At 38.1% G+C, this 18396-nt stretch overlaps 2 protein-coding genes across 3 annotated transcripts; one reads left to right on the top strand and one right to left on the bottom strand.

The window, feature by feature from the left end:
- Nucleotides 1–467: 467 nt before the first annotated feature.
- Nucleotides 468–9498, bottom strand: LOC5517261 (cysteine protease ATG4B). Of its 2 annotated transcripts, none has more exons than XM_032387376.2 (14): nucleotides 9327–9498; nucleotides 7578–7652; nucleotides 7276–7374; nucleotides 5696–5742; nucleotides 5559–5613; nucleotides 5398–5470; nucleotides 3993–4072; nucleotides 3277–3539; nucleotides 2962–3040; nucleotides 2774–2853; nucleotides 2496–2558; nucleotides 2157–2225; nucleotides 1669–1789; nucleotides 468–1072 (listed from the first exon to the last, which is right to left on the bottom strand). In XM_032387376.2, the coding sequence occupies exons 1-14, from the start codon at nucleotides 9448–9450 to the stop codon at nucleotides 1002–1004; spliced, it is 1299 nt and encodes a 432-aa protein (XP_032243267.1). In that variant the 5' UTR covers nucleotides 9451–9498; the 3' UTR covers nucleotides 468–1001. The 2 variants fall into 2 exon arrangements, with proteins under 2 accessions (XP_032243267.1, XP_032243268.1); XM_032387377.2 differs by having other exon boundaries at nucleotides 2169–2225; nucleotides 9327–9494.
- Nucleotides 9499–9588: 90 nt separating this feature from the next.
- LOC116621546 (lysosome-associated membrane glycoprotein 1) lies at nucleotides 9589–13450 on the top strand. Its single transcript, XM_048732746.1, has 5 exons — nucleotides 9589–10018; nucleotides 11005–11246; nucleotides 11442–11649; nucleotides 11980–12135; nucleotides 12834–13450. The coding sequence occupies exons 1-5, from the start codon at nucleotides 9976–9978 to the stop codon at nucleotides 12986–12988; spliced, it is 804 nt and encodes a 267-aa protein (XP_048588703.1). The 5' UTR covers nucleotides 9589–9975; the 3' UTR covers nucleotides 12989–13450.
- Nucleotides 13451–18396: the final 4946 nt, after the last annotated feature.

The following is an 18396-nucleotide window of genomic DNA, read 5'->3' as shown; positions in this document are numbered from 1 at the left end:
CCTTTAGCAGCCCTTCAATGGTTTGGTGTACTTTCAAGCAGAGACATTGAAAAAAGGTTTTCTTTAATTGCATGCCACACTTGTTTTGCCCTCCCTATGCCCCGGATGGCGATGCAAGACTAGGTTTCTTAGCACGTGACACAATGCCACATGCACGTGCGCGACAGAGCAAAGCAGAGGAAAATGCTAACGGCGGTCATAAATTACACCTATAGGTGACCGCGTACTATGTATGATGACGAAATTAACACACTACTATGGCAACACGCTAATTCCCAAGAGATGCGAGCGGGAAAAAGACCCCGATATTTTTCAGTGTACATCTCGAGCTGTACGTGGCGTAACTGACTAAGACAGGCCTGGGATCCTGGTAATTGCCTCCCCATAAATGCGCGGGTACCTAAGGATCCTTTGTGTTGTCTGAAAGTATGGTCTACTTTTTCTTTTAATTCAGTAAAATCCCAAACTACAGAAAGAAGATTAATTTTATTGTAATAATTGCATTTTTTGCGTACCCGTACTTTATTCGAATCTATCAATAATTAAAACATATCCCTCCCTGATTTGGATAGTAGTACTTTATATACAATAAATTGTGAGTAAAACTGAAGCGTAAGGAAATTAAAACAATTGATAAAACTTTTTGAAACAACAAGAAAAAATATGAAAACATAAATTTTGTCAATGGAAAGTGAAAAGTATTTTCCCGTGCGCTTTAGCGAAAAATCATAAAAACCAGTTTCATTTACCACGTAGTTTATCAATAATACTTGTTGCGCAGTAATTTTATCATAACATCAAGTTACAGTGACTAAAAAAGTGAGTCTATATGACAAGGCTAACTGAAACTGCAGATATAAGAGCAAAAGGGACTGGAAGGGGGTGGGATGGTAGTAGGAGGACCACCCCCCCCCCCCCCCCGACGTGGCAGCGTCCTGCCCCCTTGCGGGTCTGTGGCTGTGTAGTCACGTGATCATCAATCACGTGGTCATTAGGGAGCATCACAGGATCTCGTACTCGCCGTCCGTATCATACGCCCTGTCTTCATCCTCGTAGGTAAGCTCGGTGAAGTCTGTAACAAGTAACAAAATATATATTTTTTAATGTCAAAATCTGTAATAGAAGTGTGGCTTAGCGCAAAAAATGGCTGTTTTGTGCACTTTTTAGTAGAAGCACCAAACTTGGCACAATTTTTTTTTTTAGGTCAAGTAAATAATTTTTCAGGGGGGTGCCAAAAATCTGAGACGCAGGGGGGGAGGGGCAATTTTGTCATTTTTAAAAAACAGTGATTTGTACCCTCGACAGATTATTATTTTTTTGAAAAGGGTTTATTTTTATTTATTTTGGCTTGAATTTGCCACCCCAAAGGTCAAATGATATCTTAGCACAACAGGGCTTAGCACAACAGGCGGTGGAGATTGATAAGTAGGGGGTAGGAGTTATTTTATCTTTTTAGTTCAAATAAAACTTAAGTCGACTTTTTTAAAACAAAGTAGCCGGCACTTGGTGGAAAATAGCCGGTTCTTCCGCCGGCCGCGGGGGCCTAATGAAACCGCCGCACAAGTCCACTATTTTGCCACTGTTTGCTCAAGGCTTTAGCATCACTCTAAGGTGGTAAGTTATGTACTTAAACTTGTGCCACTCCCAAAGATTGGGGTGTGTAATCACCTGATTGACAGCTGCTATTCAACTCGTCGCAGGGTCGGGTGGGTATTTCTAGGACTGGCCAGTGTTGAGGTCTGTCTTTGGCTATCTCAAACATGGGCCTTGATTTGCCATCAATAATCTTCTGTAAGTAAAACAACACAGGAAAAAATGAATATACATCTATAAAGGCTAGAGGGCAAGTGAGTGAACGGCTCAAGGTTACTTATAATTAAGCACTTACAATATATAAACTGTCTTTATGATTTTGAGGACATGTACTGCATATACCAGTTTGAAAATGATAAACTCTATGAAAACCCAGAAATAATGTGGTGACTGACGTAGCACTTAGTATAGCTCTACAAAGTCGTTTTAATTAATATAGCCACTACTCACATCATATGAGTTGCTACCATCTCGTTTAATTTGAGCACTTAGTCAGTAAAGTCTGCCAGAACCCTTGTCAGGGATCCTGTCTTACATTGAATGATAAAAAAAAGCTCATATACCTCTTCATGTACCTTTTGGATCTGCTGGCATAAATCATCAAAGTCCTCTTCACTTTTACAAAAGAAGCCCTATAACACAAACACAATGCCTGCAATAAGAATCTGAAGTTTATATAGTGCTCTTCTTTTGTTAATTTTTTTTTTAATTTTTCTCAAACATGATATTCAAGAGCTTCTCTGTACTTAAAACAAGACTTAAAGTATGGCTAAATAAAGACATGTCATTCAAATCACAATGGAGTAAAAACAGTGGTAAGTGAATTTGGGTGTTGGTGGGGGTAGAGGGGCTGACCAAACAGGACCCAAAGGCAGTACAAAGAGAGATTTTAGTTTACCCACCAATGCAACTGATGGATCCACATCAGCTATGTTCATCCTGCATGGGTACACACAGTGAAATGACTGCACAGAAAACAAAACCGACACGTTAGTTTTGGCTGTGTTTGATACATTGCCAAATCATTTATGATTAGAAATGTGCTAAATTTACCTATAATAAATAAACAATACATGGAGAAGCTGAGTACACAAAATTACATGGAATTTCCAGTGGAGTCAGTATAAAAGGCTTAAAAAATACTTCCAGTATGTAGTGGAACATGATCCACTTGGCTTACCCCATCAGGTATTCTACTTAATTCATCTGGATTTACAGTTTGCTGTGTAGTATGAGGGTCCAAATAAACTAAATTGTTTCCTGAAAGAAACACAATATTCAAATGTTTTTTGGTGAACAAAACAAAAAAGATCAATGTATTTATTATTTTTTCTTATGAAGATGCTAGTCATGTAAAATGGGGTTTACCAAAATATCCTATAAAGTATGTAGCATGGTTTGGCCTTCCTCCTATTATTCCAAGTGACTGTTTAAATGTAAAACACGCCTGTAAAAGGAAAAGAGAACTTATTATTAGAAATCTTCTCACTGGAACAACCTAAGTATGCATCTGTTATCAATCAATTACAGTATCCATAAAAAATTCTCTCTCCCTCTTCCTCTCCCTTGTTCTATCAACAGTTATATCATTCATGATGCGAATGTAATGATTGTGTAAAAGCCAACGACAGTATTCAAAAACAATTATCTAATAATCTACGAAATATCTCCTATCCAACCCACCTTAAGGGGCTCATTATATACAACATTCATTTCTGTTAGTCCTAATCGCAGAGGGATAAATAGCACCAGCGGTCTCCAGCTAGGGTTACACGGGCGTCGCCTATCAGAGTGTTTATGGCGTTTTGGAGAGGTAGCGGAATACTCTTTGTGATGGGACCGGTGCCTAAGGGAGGGTTCAGCCTCAGCAGAAGATGATGTGGTACAATTGTAGCATGATGTTTCTCCACACGTCCTCTTTGGCATTCCAACCCTACAGAGTTTCTCTGAAAGAAGAACCTGCATCAGTAAGAAACTAGGTCTTTTCAAGCTAGCCTGATAACTGTAGAACTTTTTTTTGTACTTGGGTGGATGATTTGGTCAGGTACTGTATAATAAAATTGGGAAATAAAGTAAACCAACACAAGGATTGGTATGTTTTACTATTACGGGGAAATGCAAGCAGTTTTGCTGAAGTTTGTAAGCATTAGCCAGGCTATTTCTTCAGACAAAAAGAGCCTTTTTCACAATGATGAAGGTCCATTGCTGGAAATGTCACTAAAACTACTTTTTTTACAGAAACGTAGAACATACCATTTCAACCTTGTTTTAAATTATTTCGCTGATTCCACCAAGTCTATGCAAACCACCTACTATTTTACAACTTCTATGTAGTCTATGTAGTCATATATAGTGAATGAGGGCTAATCAGTCAAGCAAGAAAACCTATATTTACTTACTTATGTCTTCAATTATAACAGTGTTATCCATTGCAACATGTAAACATAAAGAGCTCCAGTCGTCAAATGCTGACAGCTTCCTGTGCAATAACAATAATCACACATACTGTAAGAGTCAACACGAAAGTGCCCTAAAAAGGCTTAGACCAAATCATTCACAACAGTGCCACCTACAGTAGTCTGCTTAGCAGCCCCTTCTAATGCCACGTACACCTTTCCCACAAGTGGCTGCTGTAAACCAAAACCACATTCCTTTCCCATTGTTTGGCTGTTTTCATTTGAAAATGAAATCAAGCCAATCAGAGATTAGGAATTAGATGAGCATACCTTATTTCCAGGTGTATAATGGACACCCTCGTATAATACCCACCCCAATAGAAAAAAACAAGGAAATAAGAAACAACCAAAAAGGAAGTAACAAGAAGTAACAGAAAAGAACAGTAACAGAAGTATCAAGATGAGATAAATGTTCCGTGCAAGGGGTTCCACATATAATGTGCACCCCATTTTTCAAGGTCATTTTGGGAGTAAGAAAGTGTGCATTATACGCCTGGAAATATGGGTAAGGTCAATAAGTCAGTTTGTGGGAAATCAGCCCTTAGTATCTTTGTAGCACAGCTTCAAGATACTTTGTATGTGTTGTGCCTATTCGTAAAATCATGGAATAATCATGAGATGAAAACCCTGAGGTAAACATAGATCACGAGACCTGTTTATGCCAAACATGGGGAACCAGATAACAGGACCCAACAAGCAATATATTTTGAGGGAATTTGCTGGGACTACCTCGACGGGCTCAAAGTTGATGTGTTTAAGAAGTTTCATGAATATATTCTTCATTTCGTTCCACACCACGCACAGTAAACCACAAAGTACACCCGACTGTATCACTCTGCTTTCCTCTTTTAAACACGAGGCCATACAACTTGCTTAGTGATGCTTTCAGGGACATTAACCAGATCTCAGAGGCTTACCAAAGGAATCACAACAATAACAATGAGTCCAGCTCTCAATTGAATAAAACTTATTAAACACAGTTGGTATAATAAAGCTTAGAAAATAAAGAATTGTTCAAAACCTGCAGGCAAATTAACCAAAAAAACATTTCTTGTCTACAGATATTGCTTTGATAGCCAACTTTTGATGATTGTTAAAAAGAAATCTTGAACAGATGTTAAAGTTTCTGGATATTCCGCTGTCATTGCTAAGGCAATTTGCATAGCGCATACACTGTTAAGGATTCTGGAACATGATTCTGATTGGTCGAGAATGGGAAAGGAATGTGGTTCAGTTTTCAGCAGCTGCTGAGAGGCCCATGTGACACTGAAAGTGGCTGCAAAGCCGACTAAAGTGCCACCCTACCTACATAAATTTCACTCAGTGAATCAAATAAGACATGGCTTACTTGAGGACTTGTGCAACAGTGTTTGGTCCAAACCAGCTACCTACAGCCTTGCCCTCGGACACACCCATTTGGGCTGTGAAAACAAGCAACACAGTGTATTGGATGCAGCATATTTACTCAGTTTAATCATGCAAACCATCAATCAAATGTAACATGCTCACCTATTTGGTGTATAGAATATAAACTGTCCTTTTTGTCTAAAAATGCCTCTAAGATCTGTAAAAAAAGACGGTGGAGCATTAATGAAAAACTATGAAGAAATGTGAGTATGAAAAAAAAAACTATGATAAATCCCTACCTGCATATACTCTGGGGTGGTATTATTTTCTGGGTCCCATTGCCAATCTAGATAAAAGGATTAATTAAGTGAACCATTTCTCCAATGTTCATTGTTATTCTGGTCACTGCATATAACATTGCATATTCTAACAAATCTTGGACTCTCTTGGTTGAGCATGGCATTGGACCAATCAACTATTGGCACAGACCAGTGCCTCACTACATAAGATAATAACCCGCCATACATGCCTACAGATCAGTGCCTTAATGCATGAGATCATAAATTGTACCCCACATAGATGCCTTTAGACCAGTGGTTTACTCCATGAGATAATACCAAAAACTAGTGCCCTAAAGACTATACAGTACCTCGCCCTAGATGCCTACAGACCAGTTCCTTACTCCATAAGATAATACCCCGCCCTACATGCCTACAGATCAGTGCCTTACTGCATCAGATCATAAATTGTACCACACCTAGATGCCTTTAGACCAGTGCTTTACTCCATGAGATAATACCAAAGACTAGTGCCCAAAGACTATACAGTACCTCGCCCTACTGTAGATGCCTACAGACCAGTGCCTTACTCCATAAGATACTACCTCACCCTAGATGCCTACAGATCAGTGCCTTACTGCATCAGATCATAAATTGTACGACACCTAGATGCCTACAGACCAATGCCTTACTCCATAAGATAATACCTCGCCCTACATGTCTAAAGACTAGTGCCTTAAAGACAGGGCTTCTGGAATTAAGCAGAAAAAAACTCAAAATTACGCTGGATTCTTTGCTAAATTATGCACTAAATTACACGGAAAATCAATAATTTACGCGCTAAATTACGCGGGATTTTGCAATGCATTTTTCTTTAAAAATCAAAATTTGCGGGATTCATTACTGAATTACACGCTAAATTATACAGAATATCAACTGTTACGCCCAAAGTACATTTTGTACCGAAGGAAAGAACGAAATAACTTGAAAAGGTTATTTTTTGCGTGAAAATATCTTAGGCAAGTTTTCATTCGCTCCTAGCCACCAGCCAATTAAAAAAGGTATTTTATTATTAGTCCTAGGCCTTCGCGGTTTGGCATAGAATGCCTAGTCATTTTATTTGTTTTCCAAATTCAGTTCAAAACATCGCACTCTCACGAAGAATATCTCTCTTTTTTTTACGGGTAATAGAGGTAAGAACCCTAAAAGAACACATCAGCTGTGCAATTAAATGTTTTGTCTTTCAAAATTTAGCCAAATTACGCGCTTCCGCACAAGCGCGTAATTCCAGAAGCCCTGCTTAAAGACTAGTATACAGTACCTGGCCCTAGATGCCTACAGACCAGTGCCTTACTCCATAAGATAATACCTCGCCCTAGACCTTCAGCCTCACCCTCGGCCTTCAGCCTCGGTCAGTATTTTCAAGACCTCAGTCACGGTATTTCACGATACGGACCTCCCAGCTGGTAAATAACATATAATGTACCTCACTGTAGATGCCCACAGACTAGTGCCTTACTCCATAATACCACCAGTGCCTTACTCCATAATACCTCGCCCTAGATGCCTGCAAACCAGTGCCTTATTCCATTATATAATACCTCGCCCTAGATGCCTGCAAACCAGTGCTTGTGCAAGCATCATCTGTCCACATCGCAGCATACATCCCCATCCAGAATCAGTTGTAGGACCCGTACCACCTGAAATAATGGCATTGTCCGAGAAATAATACCATTAAAACTTAGCAAAATCACATAATAACGTATCTCAAATAAATTTTACACCATGATACTTTTCTTTCTTTCTTGTATATTAAACATGTGTATAAAACTCTGATCTTTTGGTTCAACTGTATTTTTTTCCATCCCTGAAGACATGACCATTGCTATACCTTGTACAGTACCTATTTTAGGGAAGTTTTTCCTGTATGTCAACCATATCCTTGATCTAACATCTGTGTTGAGATAACCCATGTCACCTATATAACAAACAAAAACAAACTTTACTTAAATGATATATGCACAGCATCTCCTAGAAGTGACTTGCACCAGGAAATCAAAACTTTTTGGGTGGCAAACATGTGTGTGCTCCAGCAAATTTTGTCAGTTAGGGCTTATTTTCATCAAAATATTTTATTTTATTGTTGTTCTCTCTCTCAAAAGTCATGTCAAGTAGTATATTTTATACCAGCAGAAATCTAAAGCTTAAACATCCACCACAGGGAGAACACTTTAAATTCAGGCCAATAGTTCGAAGAACAACCCCACTCAACTGGAAGGTCCACTTTAATGAAGAAAAATTGAGTACGACTACGAGCCACCACCACGCTCAAAATCCCGGCTACGGGCCAGAAATTTAATGCATGCAGTCGCTTTCTTTCCTCTGTTTTAAAAACGTAAAAGAAGAAGCAGGGTTGTAGTATGTGGTATAAAAAAGAAAGCTCACCAAGCATTTCAAGATGTTTTTTCTCTAAAAAAAAACTATGAAATATGGTCTAACGAAACGTAAAACAGTAACCCAAACAGTTACCACCAAAAAGGGAACATAATGAGAGAGGTGGAAATGCTTTCTACTCTGTAACACCAGGTTGCACTCTTCGCATTCCAATGGTCTCGAGCTTGTCTTTGATCGTTGGATGATTGGCCGTAACATTGCCTAAGGTAAAATATTTAACCGCTTTAATACATCTCGAAATTAAGGACGACCGTGAAACGTGGCGGAGACCTGTTTTCTCTTGATGTGGGGTGTGCGTTTCACAATTCTTCCTTTTTGTTTGAAATTTGAAGCATGTGAAGTGGGGCTATGCATCGCGGCCTTGAAAGAAATTGCTGACATCAAATACGACTTTATGAGATTCGACCTTTCATTCGATCTTTATTTTGTAATAGATCATTTACGGAACATAATTCTGATTATAACAACGGGAGGATGGTAAGCCTGTGATATGACACAAAAATTTCAATGAGGCACAATTAGGTCTCAAATCTGAGCACAAGGTCCTTTATCAAAAGTTTAAGTAGTTTGATTTGAATGTATACCCCACAATGCTAAGCCAGTAATATAAAAGAATCTTTAGTGGCATAAAAACATCAGCTCTTATTCTTATAAGATATGGAAGAAAAAGAATCTATTGGGGTATTTGATATCTCACACTACAGTCAATTGTCAACATTGATGTTTTTAAATGCAAATTTATGCGAGCAAAACACTGGTGGTCGGTGTGGCCTTGGCATAATAAAATTCAACAAACACAAAAACTCTTAGTTATGTAAAATGCTGATAAACATCCGAAAATCCGTATTAGAATATTCAATAGTTTACGCTAGGCGAATCAAACTCCATCAAGCAACCGTCCATAAACAGATAAAGTTTGATATGGAGCTGCTTGTCCGTCTTGACTTCCTTGGGTCTATTATCACGGGATAAAAATGTGTATAAAACACTTTCGAACCAAAATCCAGTACTAAATACTCATCATAAGCCTACATAAAAAAATCATTTCTTAGAACACTCACATCGAAATCTCATGAAAAGATACAACATTTTTACATGGTGGAAGTGCGCGGTCATTAGAGGTGAGAATTTTCGAGTTTCGCAAGATTTTTTAGAATGGAAAACGTCCCTGTTTAAAAGACCATGCTCATTAACTCACCTTGTAGAATGTTGTACCGTTTTCCTAGTATCCAGACATCTTCTTCAGTGCGAGGAAACGTCTCTATCTCGTGTGAAACTCCTTCGTAAGTAACACAGGCCGCGTCCATAACTGGACCCGCCATTTTGTTGGAGATATGTTTTCAATGTCATCATTCGGCCCAGTCTTCTGATGGAGCGGGAATCCCGCGGGAATCTGTATGCGTGAAAAGTTGTTCGAGCAAAGCTGGAACGTTCGTTACACCGGCTACATCGGATTTTATTTTTCTCCTTTTTTTTCTTTCATTTTTTTAGACTTTTTCTGCCATATTCGTATACCGCATACTACTCGCATGGCTCATTTTTTTGTTCTTACCACAGCGTACCGCGAAGCTCGGAGCCTCTGGTACCCAGGGTAACCGACGTAATGTCCCATCGATCACCTCTCAATTTCGCCTCTACTCTAGCCTTTCTTGGTTTGTGCAAAGACAACATTGTCATCATACGACACCAATCAACGTCAGTCAACAACTGACTCAATGGACCATGATTGGGAGCTATTCAATATTTTGGCGGGAGTCAATCAACGCTTTGGAGTTAAAGTTTAACGATGCGGAACGCATGATTTGCAGTTGGACACAGGACTTTCGCACAGAAGAACTCACTACAAAATGATCTCACAGAGCAGTATTTTGCTCGTGTGCTTGCTGTCAGGTAAGTATAACACGAATTGCCTATACAATTTTAAGTATGTTTTATTTTAAGCACGGTATATGTTTTACAAGCACTTCCAAGTTGCTAAACTTTAATTTTGTTTTAGGTTCTTTTTCCATTTAGCACCATGATTCGCAAGAGAAAAACAACTTATTGATTTGTTAGTTTCTCTATCAATAATTACTTATACCCATTTCTTAGAACAGTCCAGTTCAGTTCAACTCATTTTTATTTGCACATGTTCAAATTTAATGTTTTGTTTCTTTATTACGGTATATATTTTATGTACTTTTTTTGTCTTCGACTCTCTTCAATATTATTTACTAAACTTATTGTTCTATTTTCGACTTTTTAATTCGAATGCATACAATTAGAATGTAAACCTCGTTGAGATCTTGTGCTTTAGCCATGATGAAGCTTTGTCAACAAGATCTAATGATAAACAAGGACATGTTTAGACGCCTAGAAAGAAGTGGAATAGGAGGAGCCTTCCTTCACTTAGTGACAGAGTACATGCCGAGCTAGGTGTGGTCAGAGGGGGTGCTGAGCCTCCTACCACAAATGGGCATGTGCTGAGGTGTATGCCCTCACCTCCTCCCCTCTCTCAACCTCTTTGCCACCAAAAAGTGGGTCATTTCTTATTGAAAGCTCATCAAATGCTATCATTTTCCATTCCACACCTATGCAAATACTATGTCGTACCCTCAGCAAATCCTGACACACCTGACCTAAAGAGTGTATAAGTCTTTAATATTTTTGCATATGGTATATATGCCTAAGTGACTCCTCTGGGAAAATTCTAGCTATGCTGTTGCTAATGTCAATGAGTGAGAAGTGTTACTCTGTGGTCATTTCAAAGTACAAGGGTTGCTTGATGGATATTTTTTTCAAGCAATTTTGACTTTTGTTACTGTATTGTTAGATATCAAATGGTCATTTCCAAAACAGTGTTATCTCATGTAAAACCAATGATATTTTCCTTGCAGTTTTTCTGGTATTGACATCTGGGGATCTCCTTCAACCTACAACAAATACATCAACCTCAACCTCCACTCTGGGCCCAAATAGCAGCACTACTACAAATAGTACCATAGAACCATCTACAGTGCCCTTTCAGACTGCCACACCCTTACCAAAGTTTGGACAATTTACTCTCTCCAATAATGGGACCACCTGTCTGCTACTCGACCTGGACTGTGATATCAAAGTTACTTATAAAGCCAGCATTGTAAGTTCCCCTAAAAAATTCTCGAGTATAGCCCTAGTATATTGAATACCCCTCATCAACCCCCTTCCACCAACCCAAAGACTTTCTGGACCTGAAAGTGGTGCTTTACTAGACCCATACTTGAAAATGTACCAAATAGAGTAGCCATTGAAAAAAATCTGCAATAAGTATGCTTTCCTTGTGTCTACCAAACAGGAATCTGTGAGGTATCATTTGCCTAGTAATGCCAAAGTTAGTGGCAATTGCAGCAGCCAATCTGCTATGTCCATAGTCACATTATCATGGTCACTCTCAAGATCTACACTCAATCTTACCCTGACATTCAAGCAAGATGGTAACATATGGAAAATGAGTGAAGTTGAGTTTGTTGCTAATGGGAACCCCCTGCTTGCCAATTTTACAGGTGAGCAAGGTTATTTTAAACCAAAAACGTCTCAAATCTATGTGAAACATTCACTTTTACAGTATTTATAGTGAGTGATGGTTAAGGGCAGCATTATAACTTCCTTCTCATTACCAACCACCCTCCCAAAGTCACACCTCATCATGTTTTCTGAGCCCCCAATGTACTAAATTATACAAAATGTCTATGTCTTTTTAATTGATTATTGTGGATTGGTTTAGTTTCTCCAATATTTTTAGGAAGCCAAAACTGATAGTCAACTGCCTACATTATATTCATTCTCTGGTTCAAGGTCACAACTCCATGGCAAGTGTTTTTATTTGTCAAAAGGTGTTGTGGAGGCAAGGGCAAATGACAGTTCAATATTGGTCAAAAAAGGCTATAGCTACTTGTGCGAGAAAGAAGACTCAATCAACCTTGGAAGTGATGTGTTGCTGATCTTCAAGAGTATCAAGGTCCAGCCATTCTCTGATGAGTTTGGGGAATGTAAGTCTTTTGGGTACAGTAAAAAAAAAAGTGAAAAAATATAAATAAGCACCTCCCTGAAAAAGCTTTAGAGAAAAAAATATGAACACACCCTTCCCCTGAATAAGCACATTAATTGTTAGATATCAAATGGTCATAATTGATCTAATAATTGCCTCCCCAAATGAGTACCTCCCCCAATAAGTGCCTTGCATAGGTGAAAAAATATAAAAAAGCACCTCCCCTGAATATCCTTTGGCTAAGAGGTAAAAATATGTATAAGCCCCTCCCTTGAATAAACACCTCACTGCCTAAATGCACTCCAAAACTCTGATATAGAGGGGGACTGTTAAAGGGTAACAAATTAACTGTACTACCCACCACAAAATTTTATTATCATATACTAAGCTTTTTTTGTGGTATTGCAAGGTTTTTTGCTCCCTGTACATTGAGAAAAAGCCTTTTCATCTATAGATTTAATGGATTTTGAAATAATCACATCGCCACATCATCAGTAAGCGCCTATTTTCTGGGAAATGAAAAATTAAATATAAGAATCTCAGCTTTTATTCAACAATAATGGTACATTTTTGCACCTTGTTACAGTATTTTACACAGCATTCTTAATTTTCTTAATAGGCAGAGGTGTATTTAATATAACAGGCAAATAATATTTTTAGCAAAGCCCCCTGATCTTTGTTTTTTGCTTGCCCTAATAGTTGTCAACTGTGAAGAGAAGAATAACCAGAAGGATGGAACAGACAACGTAGTACCTCTAGTAGTTGGCTGTGTTCTGGCTGGATTAGTGTTGATTCTCATCATTACTTATTGTGTTGGAAAACACAGGAAACAACATGGATATGAGAACATGTGATCTATACAATGACGGACAAATGTGGACTTACTTTTGAAAATACATTCTGCCATAGCTAACATTCGGCAACTTGTACTAACAGATCATGTGACTTTTTTGGTGGCAAATTTGCGTTTGTGCTGCCTTTTATTGGCAAAATAACTAGAACAAAAAGCAACTTATCCAGTGATAATGAATCAGCCATAAAGTTTATTTGTCAGAAAAGGCCTGTTTTCATTGAGAGATTTTACTTTTTTCTTGGCTATCTCTACCATGACGGTTGCAGCCATCTATTTGCTTATTTTTACTTCAATTGTTGAATTTGCAACTCAAAAAGTCACACGTAACTTCTTAGTTCAAGTCGCCCATTGTTTTTTTGGTTTTTTTTCTGGGTGACAAGGGAATGAGATTTAGCAGATTTTTCTCCATAAGGTCCCTAAGAAGAAATAAAAAGAATTTCATAAAAGAGGAGTAGTAACCCTTTGCACGTTTTTCTCTTGTTCTTAATTTATTAAACCTATTCTAGCTTGGCGCTAAAGTCTAGGTGGTGGCGACAGGTCTAAAATGTCATAGAAATCCAGGGATTCACAAGGATGGAATTGCTGGCAAGGCACTCGTTTTGAAAAGAGATGAAGCACCCACTACCTCAGAGGGTAGCAGGTTCCATATAACACAGGGGGGTGACCTAGGGGGCCTGCCCCCCCCCCCCCCCCCTTTAGGATCCAAAAATACAGTAAACGTATGAGACATTATCTAAAATACAGGAGAAAATGCCTTAAAAATCCCTTTTGGGCCCCCTCCTATTAAAAATCCTGGCTACACCGCTGTAACAGATCGAGGGGAAAAAGAGTAACGACGCTAGGGACGTAGAAGGATGGGGGAGGGTGGGGGTTCGGCTGCAAAGCGCTCCCCTTCCCTACATTTGCTCCATCCTTCCCTCAAAGTGTGCATGATACCCCTCATCTTCCTCAGCCTTTTGCAATTGCTAATCAGACTAGGGTGGTAGGCGCTGGTACAAAGTGCGTGGCATTCCTTTTGATAAAACCTTTAAAAGAAAAAGAAAAAAACAAAAGGTAAAAATAGTAATTGAGTGACAAAGTACAAAGTTCATTGATGATTAACTAACAAAAGGTAAAAATAGTAATTGAGTGACTTGTGGAAGATGGTAAATAGGGTGGTGTGGATTACTAAGTAGCTAAACGGTTTCTTCACGCCGGTTGAGGCCACCGGGTTCAAGAGTGCCAGCGCTATTTTTACCTTTTGTTAGTTAATCATCAATGAACTTTGTACATATACTAGCTATAACATACCATTGTAACTCATTTATAACCTGAAGAAGGCAGGTATTGGCCTGCCGAAATATCGTTCTATAAAACATAAATCTGCGTTGTTGTGGACTTTTTCTTTTAAAGGTTTTATTAATCAATCAACTGTCGACGCAGACCACAAGGTCCGACGCACACCAGCAGATAGAGGCTGTCCGGTGGTTTCTTCCTACGTTTTTGTAAATTCCTTTTGAAAATGTTCGAACTTCTGGACATCTTTGGAATGTGACTCCATGCCTTGGGCGCGCGTTCTTTCACGTTCTGTGAGCATGAATTTAGCATCCTGCGCAAGAGACCAAGGAGCTTATTGTGGAAATTTTGGAGCAGTGCCTTGGTCACGGGCATCGGACCCCAAGGAAGTCATGCTCGTTGATTGATTGATTTATTTATTCGTTTTCGTTACTTTTTGTCAAAAACTGTGTTCATAACGAAAAAGTGTTTTTTTAGTACAATTTCAAAAAATGTTGTCCAAAAGCGCTCAGCCGTACGCGCCTATACCGTGAGGCGGTGTGGATAATATGTTGCTTAGAATTTTTAGCGAAGCCAGCGCGGCCGCAGGCCGCGCGCGGAGCTCCATAGGTATAGAAATATGGTATAGCTATGGGACTTGGTTTTGTGGTCATCGCACGGGTACCCTGTGGTGTCACAATCCATCCAGTCAATCGTGCAACTCCCAGGCCCCCTCGGTCTTACGTTTTTACGTATTTTAATTTTTTTTACCGCCTTCAAAGTTCGTATGTTCACAGCGAAAAAAGGCAGATTGAAAATAGCATTTAATGAGAAAATATGCGGATTCAAATGGTCTGATATCTTTGAGGAACCGTTTTGTCTGAAGTACGAGCCGATAGTAAAATCTACCCAAGTGTTCGTGAATCCCGTCGGTTGCAGCAGCAAAAAGAGGACGACTTGGAGGCTCTACACTACCATTCTAATAATATTCATTCACGTCTATATCTGTGGAGATCTATAAGGAGATCCTGAGAAGAAAGGGCCTTAGATTGATGTATGTTTTCAGCTATAAAAATAATTCACTTGTGTCGACGAGTTTCTTGCTAGCAAAAAGTCGACAATTTCACAGTTTACAACAAAAAGCGAACACAACCACACAAGCGACAAACAGAAAGCGACAAAAACCACTGCCAAGGTGAGTTTTGAACGACGGTTTGTATTGAGAATATCACAGTTATTTTTCTTTTATTGTTGTGCTTTTATAATGCTCGTTCTCTTGTTTTTTTTTTCCAAAACCAATCGCTCAAGCTAAAACACCGTACCAGTTTGACGTCAAGATGTCATATCAAAGTCATCTATCCCTATTTTGATTGGCTAAAATACCATCTACTTGAATTCCGATTGGCTTATAATTTTAGGGTGCACTTGAGTGGTTTTCATTCCACTGGCAATCGCCATGAAAATGTTAAATTCGTAAATTCTTACACGTTCTATAAATTCAGGCATATATTCCTCACGGTAAGTAAGAATTTAACGACAGAAATACTGTTCGATTTATGCATTTGTTTATAGAGTTTGATTTGAGAATTCGTGGTCTAAATAAAACAATTTGAGCATAACAACATCCTTTGATATTCTTCGTTCTCTCTATACTTTATTGACTGCGTTAAGATGTTTAATAAAGGCTGACAAATATCATCCTGTCATTTATTGCTAAAGAAGACCTTTCTTGTCTTTATATTCTGTTTATTTAGTCTCGAAGGTACAGCAACTTTTTCAACATTATCATAACTAGAAATAACTTATATATACTATATATACTATTATATATTAACTTTACAGTTACAAGAGAATTTTCTTATCGAAAATAAAAACACAAAATGCAACCCCTATTACCTATATTCTTTTTGCTTGGCTTATTTTGTCTGCATCTTGCATACTATCTATTGTGTTTATTTATTTATTATTTTTGTCAAAAGTTAATAAGGTTATAAATGGCATGATGAAAATGATGTTTTGAAAGAAAAAATACTTATAATTGTTTTCACTTTTCTTTAGGTAAAACCAACCAAGTACTACCCGAAGGCCATGATTGATGCTGAAGGCCGAGAGGCATGAGAATAGGCAAATGTCTTAAAGATAATAAAGTAGGTTTCTACAAAAAAACAGCAGCCGGCATCCTTCATGGTGGGTGCACCAATGAGAGATGGGCTGAGATGGGCTCAAGATCCTAACGCGTTTACATAATAGGAGGATAAATTTAAAAGTGTGTCATCCACTCGGTCTCGACTAAATCTTTGTTCTAGCCGTAGAAGCGTGCGTAAATAGCAAAAGAATGAAATGAACAAGTGACCGTGCATTCCAGCATGGCAACTGAGTTAAAAAAAATAAACTTTTCTTTTTCCTCCCAAATTTTGTTTATTTGGACTAAATAAAATTGTGTTATTATGCGTGAACATTACTCTTTAGAATGAGATACAATTTAGAAAATGAAAACGAATAAAAGGCTCAAAATATAATTTTATTCACCTCCTAGAGATTTTATGCTAATGAGTCGAGCATGATTTTTATTGTAAATTTCCTCTTAGCATTACCATGGGGGTAAGACACCGAGAGAGAGGATAGAAAATCATCGAAAGATACCTCTTAAGCCTCTTTGAAGCTAGAAACATTACTTTTGGTACTCCACCTGAAGAAGTGAAATGCCATTTATACGATAGTGTAGGCTGTTTCACTTATGAAAATTGTTTTACCAGCTTTTAAGCAAAGCGATTCAATCGAATCAAAATGTAAACGTATGACCAATGATTGATATTAACCAAAAAAAAACCTGCAAAATAGGTTCTCTATGACAAGAGTCATCAAACTGTCATGTGACCCATAGTCCCTAATTTGTCAGGTTAAAGCGGTTAAAATCGCGAGAGTCCTTTTGTTTAAAAACTAATTTAAACCACGCAGTGCATGTTGCAGTGCTCCAAAAAGGTTAGTGAAAAAATGTTAGAAGACCCATTTTTAGCTATGGTTGCAAATCAGCAGCCTTTGTTACATCAACCGTATGCTAGATCAAAGGTAAACCCCAGTGAGCCAACTAAGAGGTCATCAATGACAATTAATTTTATAACCATAGTGAAGCTGGCAGGCAACTCAGCAGGCAACTCGGTGAAGTTAGCAGGCAACTCAAATGTGATGATTTGTTTAATATCTCGGCAGGTATATGGCCGATTGTCATGAAATTTTGACACGATTGTACAAAAAGTACAACAAACATATTCATGCATGTATGATATCAAATATTATTAATCACGTGACTGTGTGACGTTGAACGTTCCAGCAGGCAAGTCGTTACATCACAATTGTCGCAATATCTACGTCCCATTTTCACCGATAATCATCAAACTTTAACATAAATGTACAAATGTAATAACGAAGACAACGCCATATAAGTTATTCTCATGACGTCATCAATCACGTGACCGTGGGAAAAAAATATTTTCTCGAGTTTCTATTGAGAAAACATTACGAAACTTTCGAAATATGACAAATAGCACATGGGATTTTGCAATTATGAACTTTAAAAATATGACGTCATCAATCACGTGACCGTGGGAAAAAAGTCGATATCTAGAGTTCTGAGTGAAATAACAGTACGAAACTTTCGAAATACGACAAATCATGTATGTCGTTATTAAAGCCTCACTTTTTTGGAATTTTTTCGTGATTTACTTTAATAAAAACAATACTCGTTAATAATAATAACTCGTTATGAAATTTGAATATCGTATTCATCGTTGTTAAATGTTCACTTTTTGGCATTTGTAGGTGATTTACTTAAATAAAAACATACAGCAGGCAACTCGATAGTACAGCAGGTAACTCGTTATGCACTGGGAATATCGTATTCGTCGTTAATAAAGCTTCACCTTTTTGGCATTTGTACGTGACTTACTTTAATAAAAAAATATAGCAGGCAACTCGACAGTACAGCAGGTAACTCGTTATGCACTTGGAATATCGTATTCATCGTTGTTATATGTTCACTTTTGGTATTTATACGTGATGTACTCTAATAAAAACATACAGCAGGCAACTCGACAGTACAGCAGGTAACTCGTTATGCACTGGGAATATCGTATTTGTCGTTGTTTAATGCCCTTT

The sequence above is a fragment of the Nematostella vectensis genome, chromosome 9 (assembly GCF_932526225.1).
Source record: "Nematostella vectensis chromosome 9, jaNemVect1.1, whole genome shotgun sequence".
In the NCBI taxonomy this organism is placed as follows: Eukaryota; Metazoa; Cnidaria; class Anthozoa; order Actiniaria; family Edwardsiidae; genus Nematostella; species Nematostella vectensis.
The sequence above is the reverse complement of the archived record's forward strand: the minus strand, read 5'-3'. Positions and strand labels throughout refer to the sequence as shown.

What these genes read in the sequence shown, in the direction of transcription:
- LOC5517261 (XM_032387376.2), bottom strand. Translation starts at nt 9,450, where the DNA reads ATGGCGGGTCCAGTTATGGACGCGGCCTGTGTTACTTACGAAGGAGTT. An exon ending in ACGGTACAACATTCTACAAG is followed by an intron (nt 7,653 to 9,326) that starts GTGAGTTAATGA and finishes TTTGTTATATAG; the next exon opens with GTGACATGGGTTATCTCAAC. An exon ending in TCCAAAAGGTACATGAAGAG is followed by an intron (nt 1,790 to 2,156) that starts GTATATGAGCTT and finishes TTTTACTTACAG; the next exon opens with AAGATTATTGATGGCAAATC.
- LOC116621546 (XM_048732746.1), top strand. Translation starts at nt 9,976, where the DNA reads ATGATCTCACAGAGCAGTATTTTGCTCGTGTGCTTGCTGTCAG. An exon ending in GCTCGTGTGCTTGCTGTCAG is followed by an intron (nt 10,019 to 11,004) that starts GTAAGTATAACA and finishes TTTTCCTTGCAG; the next exon opens with TTTTTCTGGTATTGACATCT. An exon ending in CTCTGATGAGTTTGGGGAAT is followed by an intron (nt 12,136 to 12,833) that starts GTAAGTCTTTTG and finishes TTGCCCTAATAG; the next exon opens with TTGTCAACTGTGAAGAGAAG.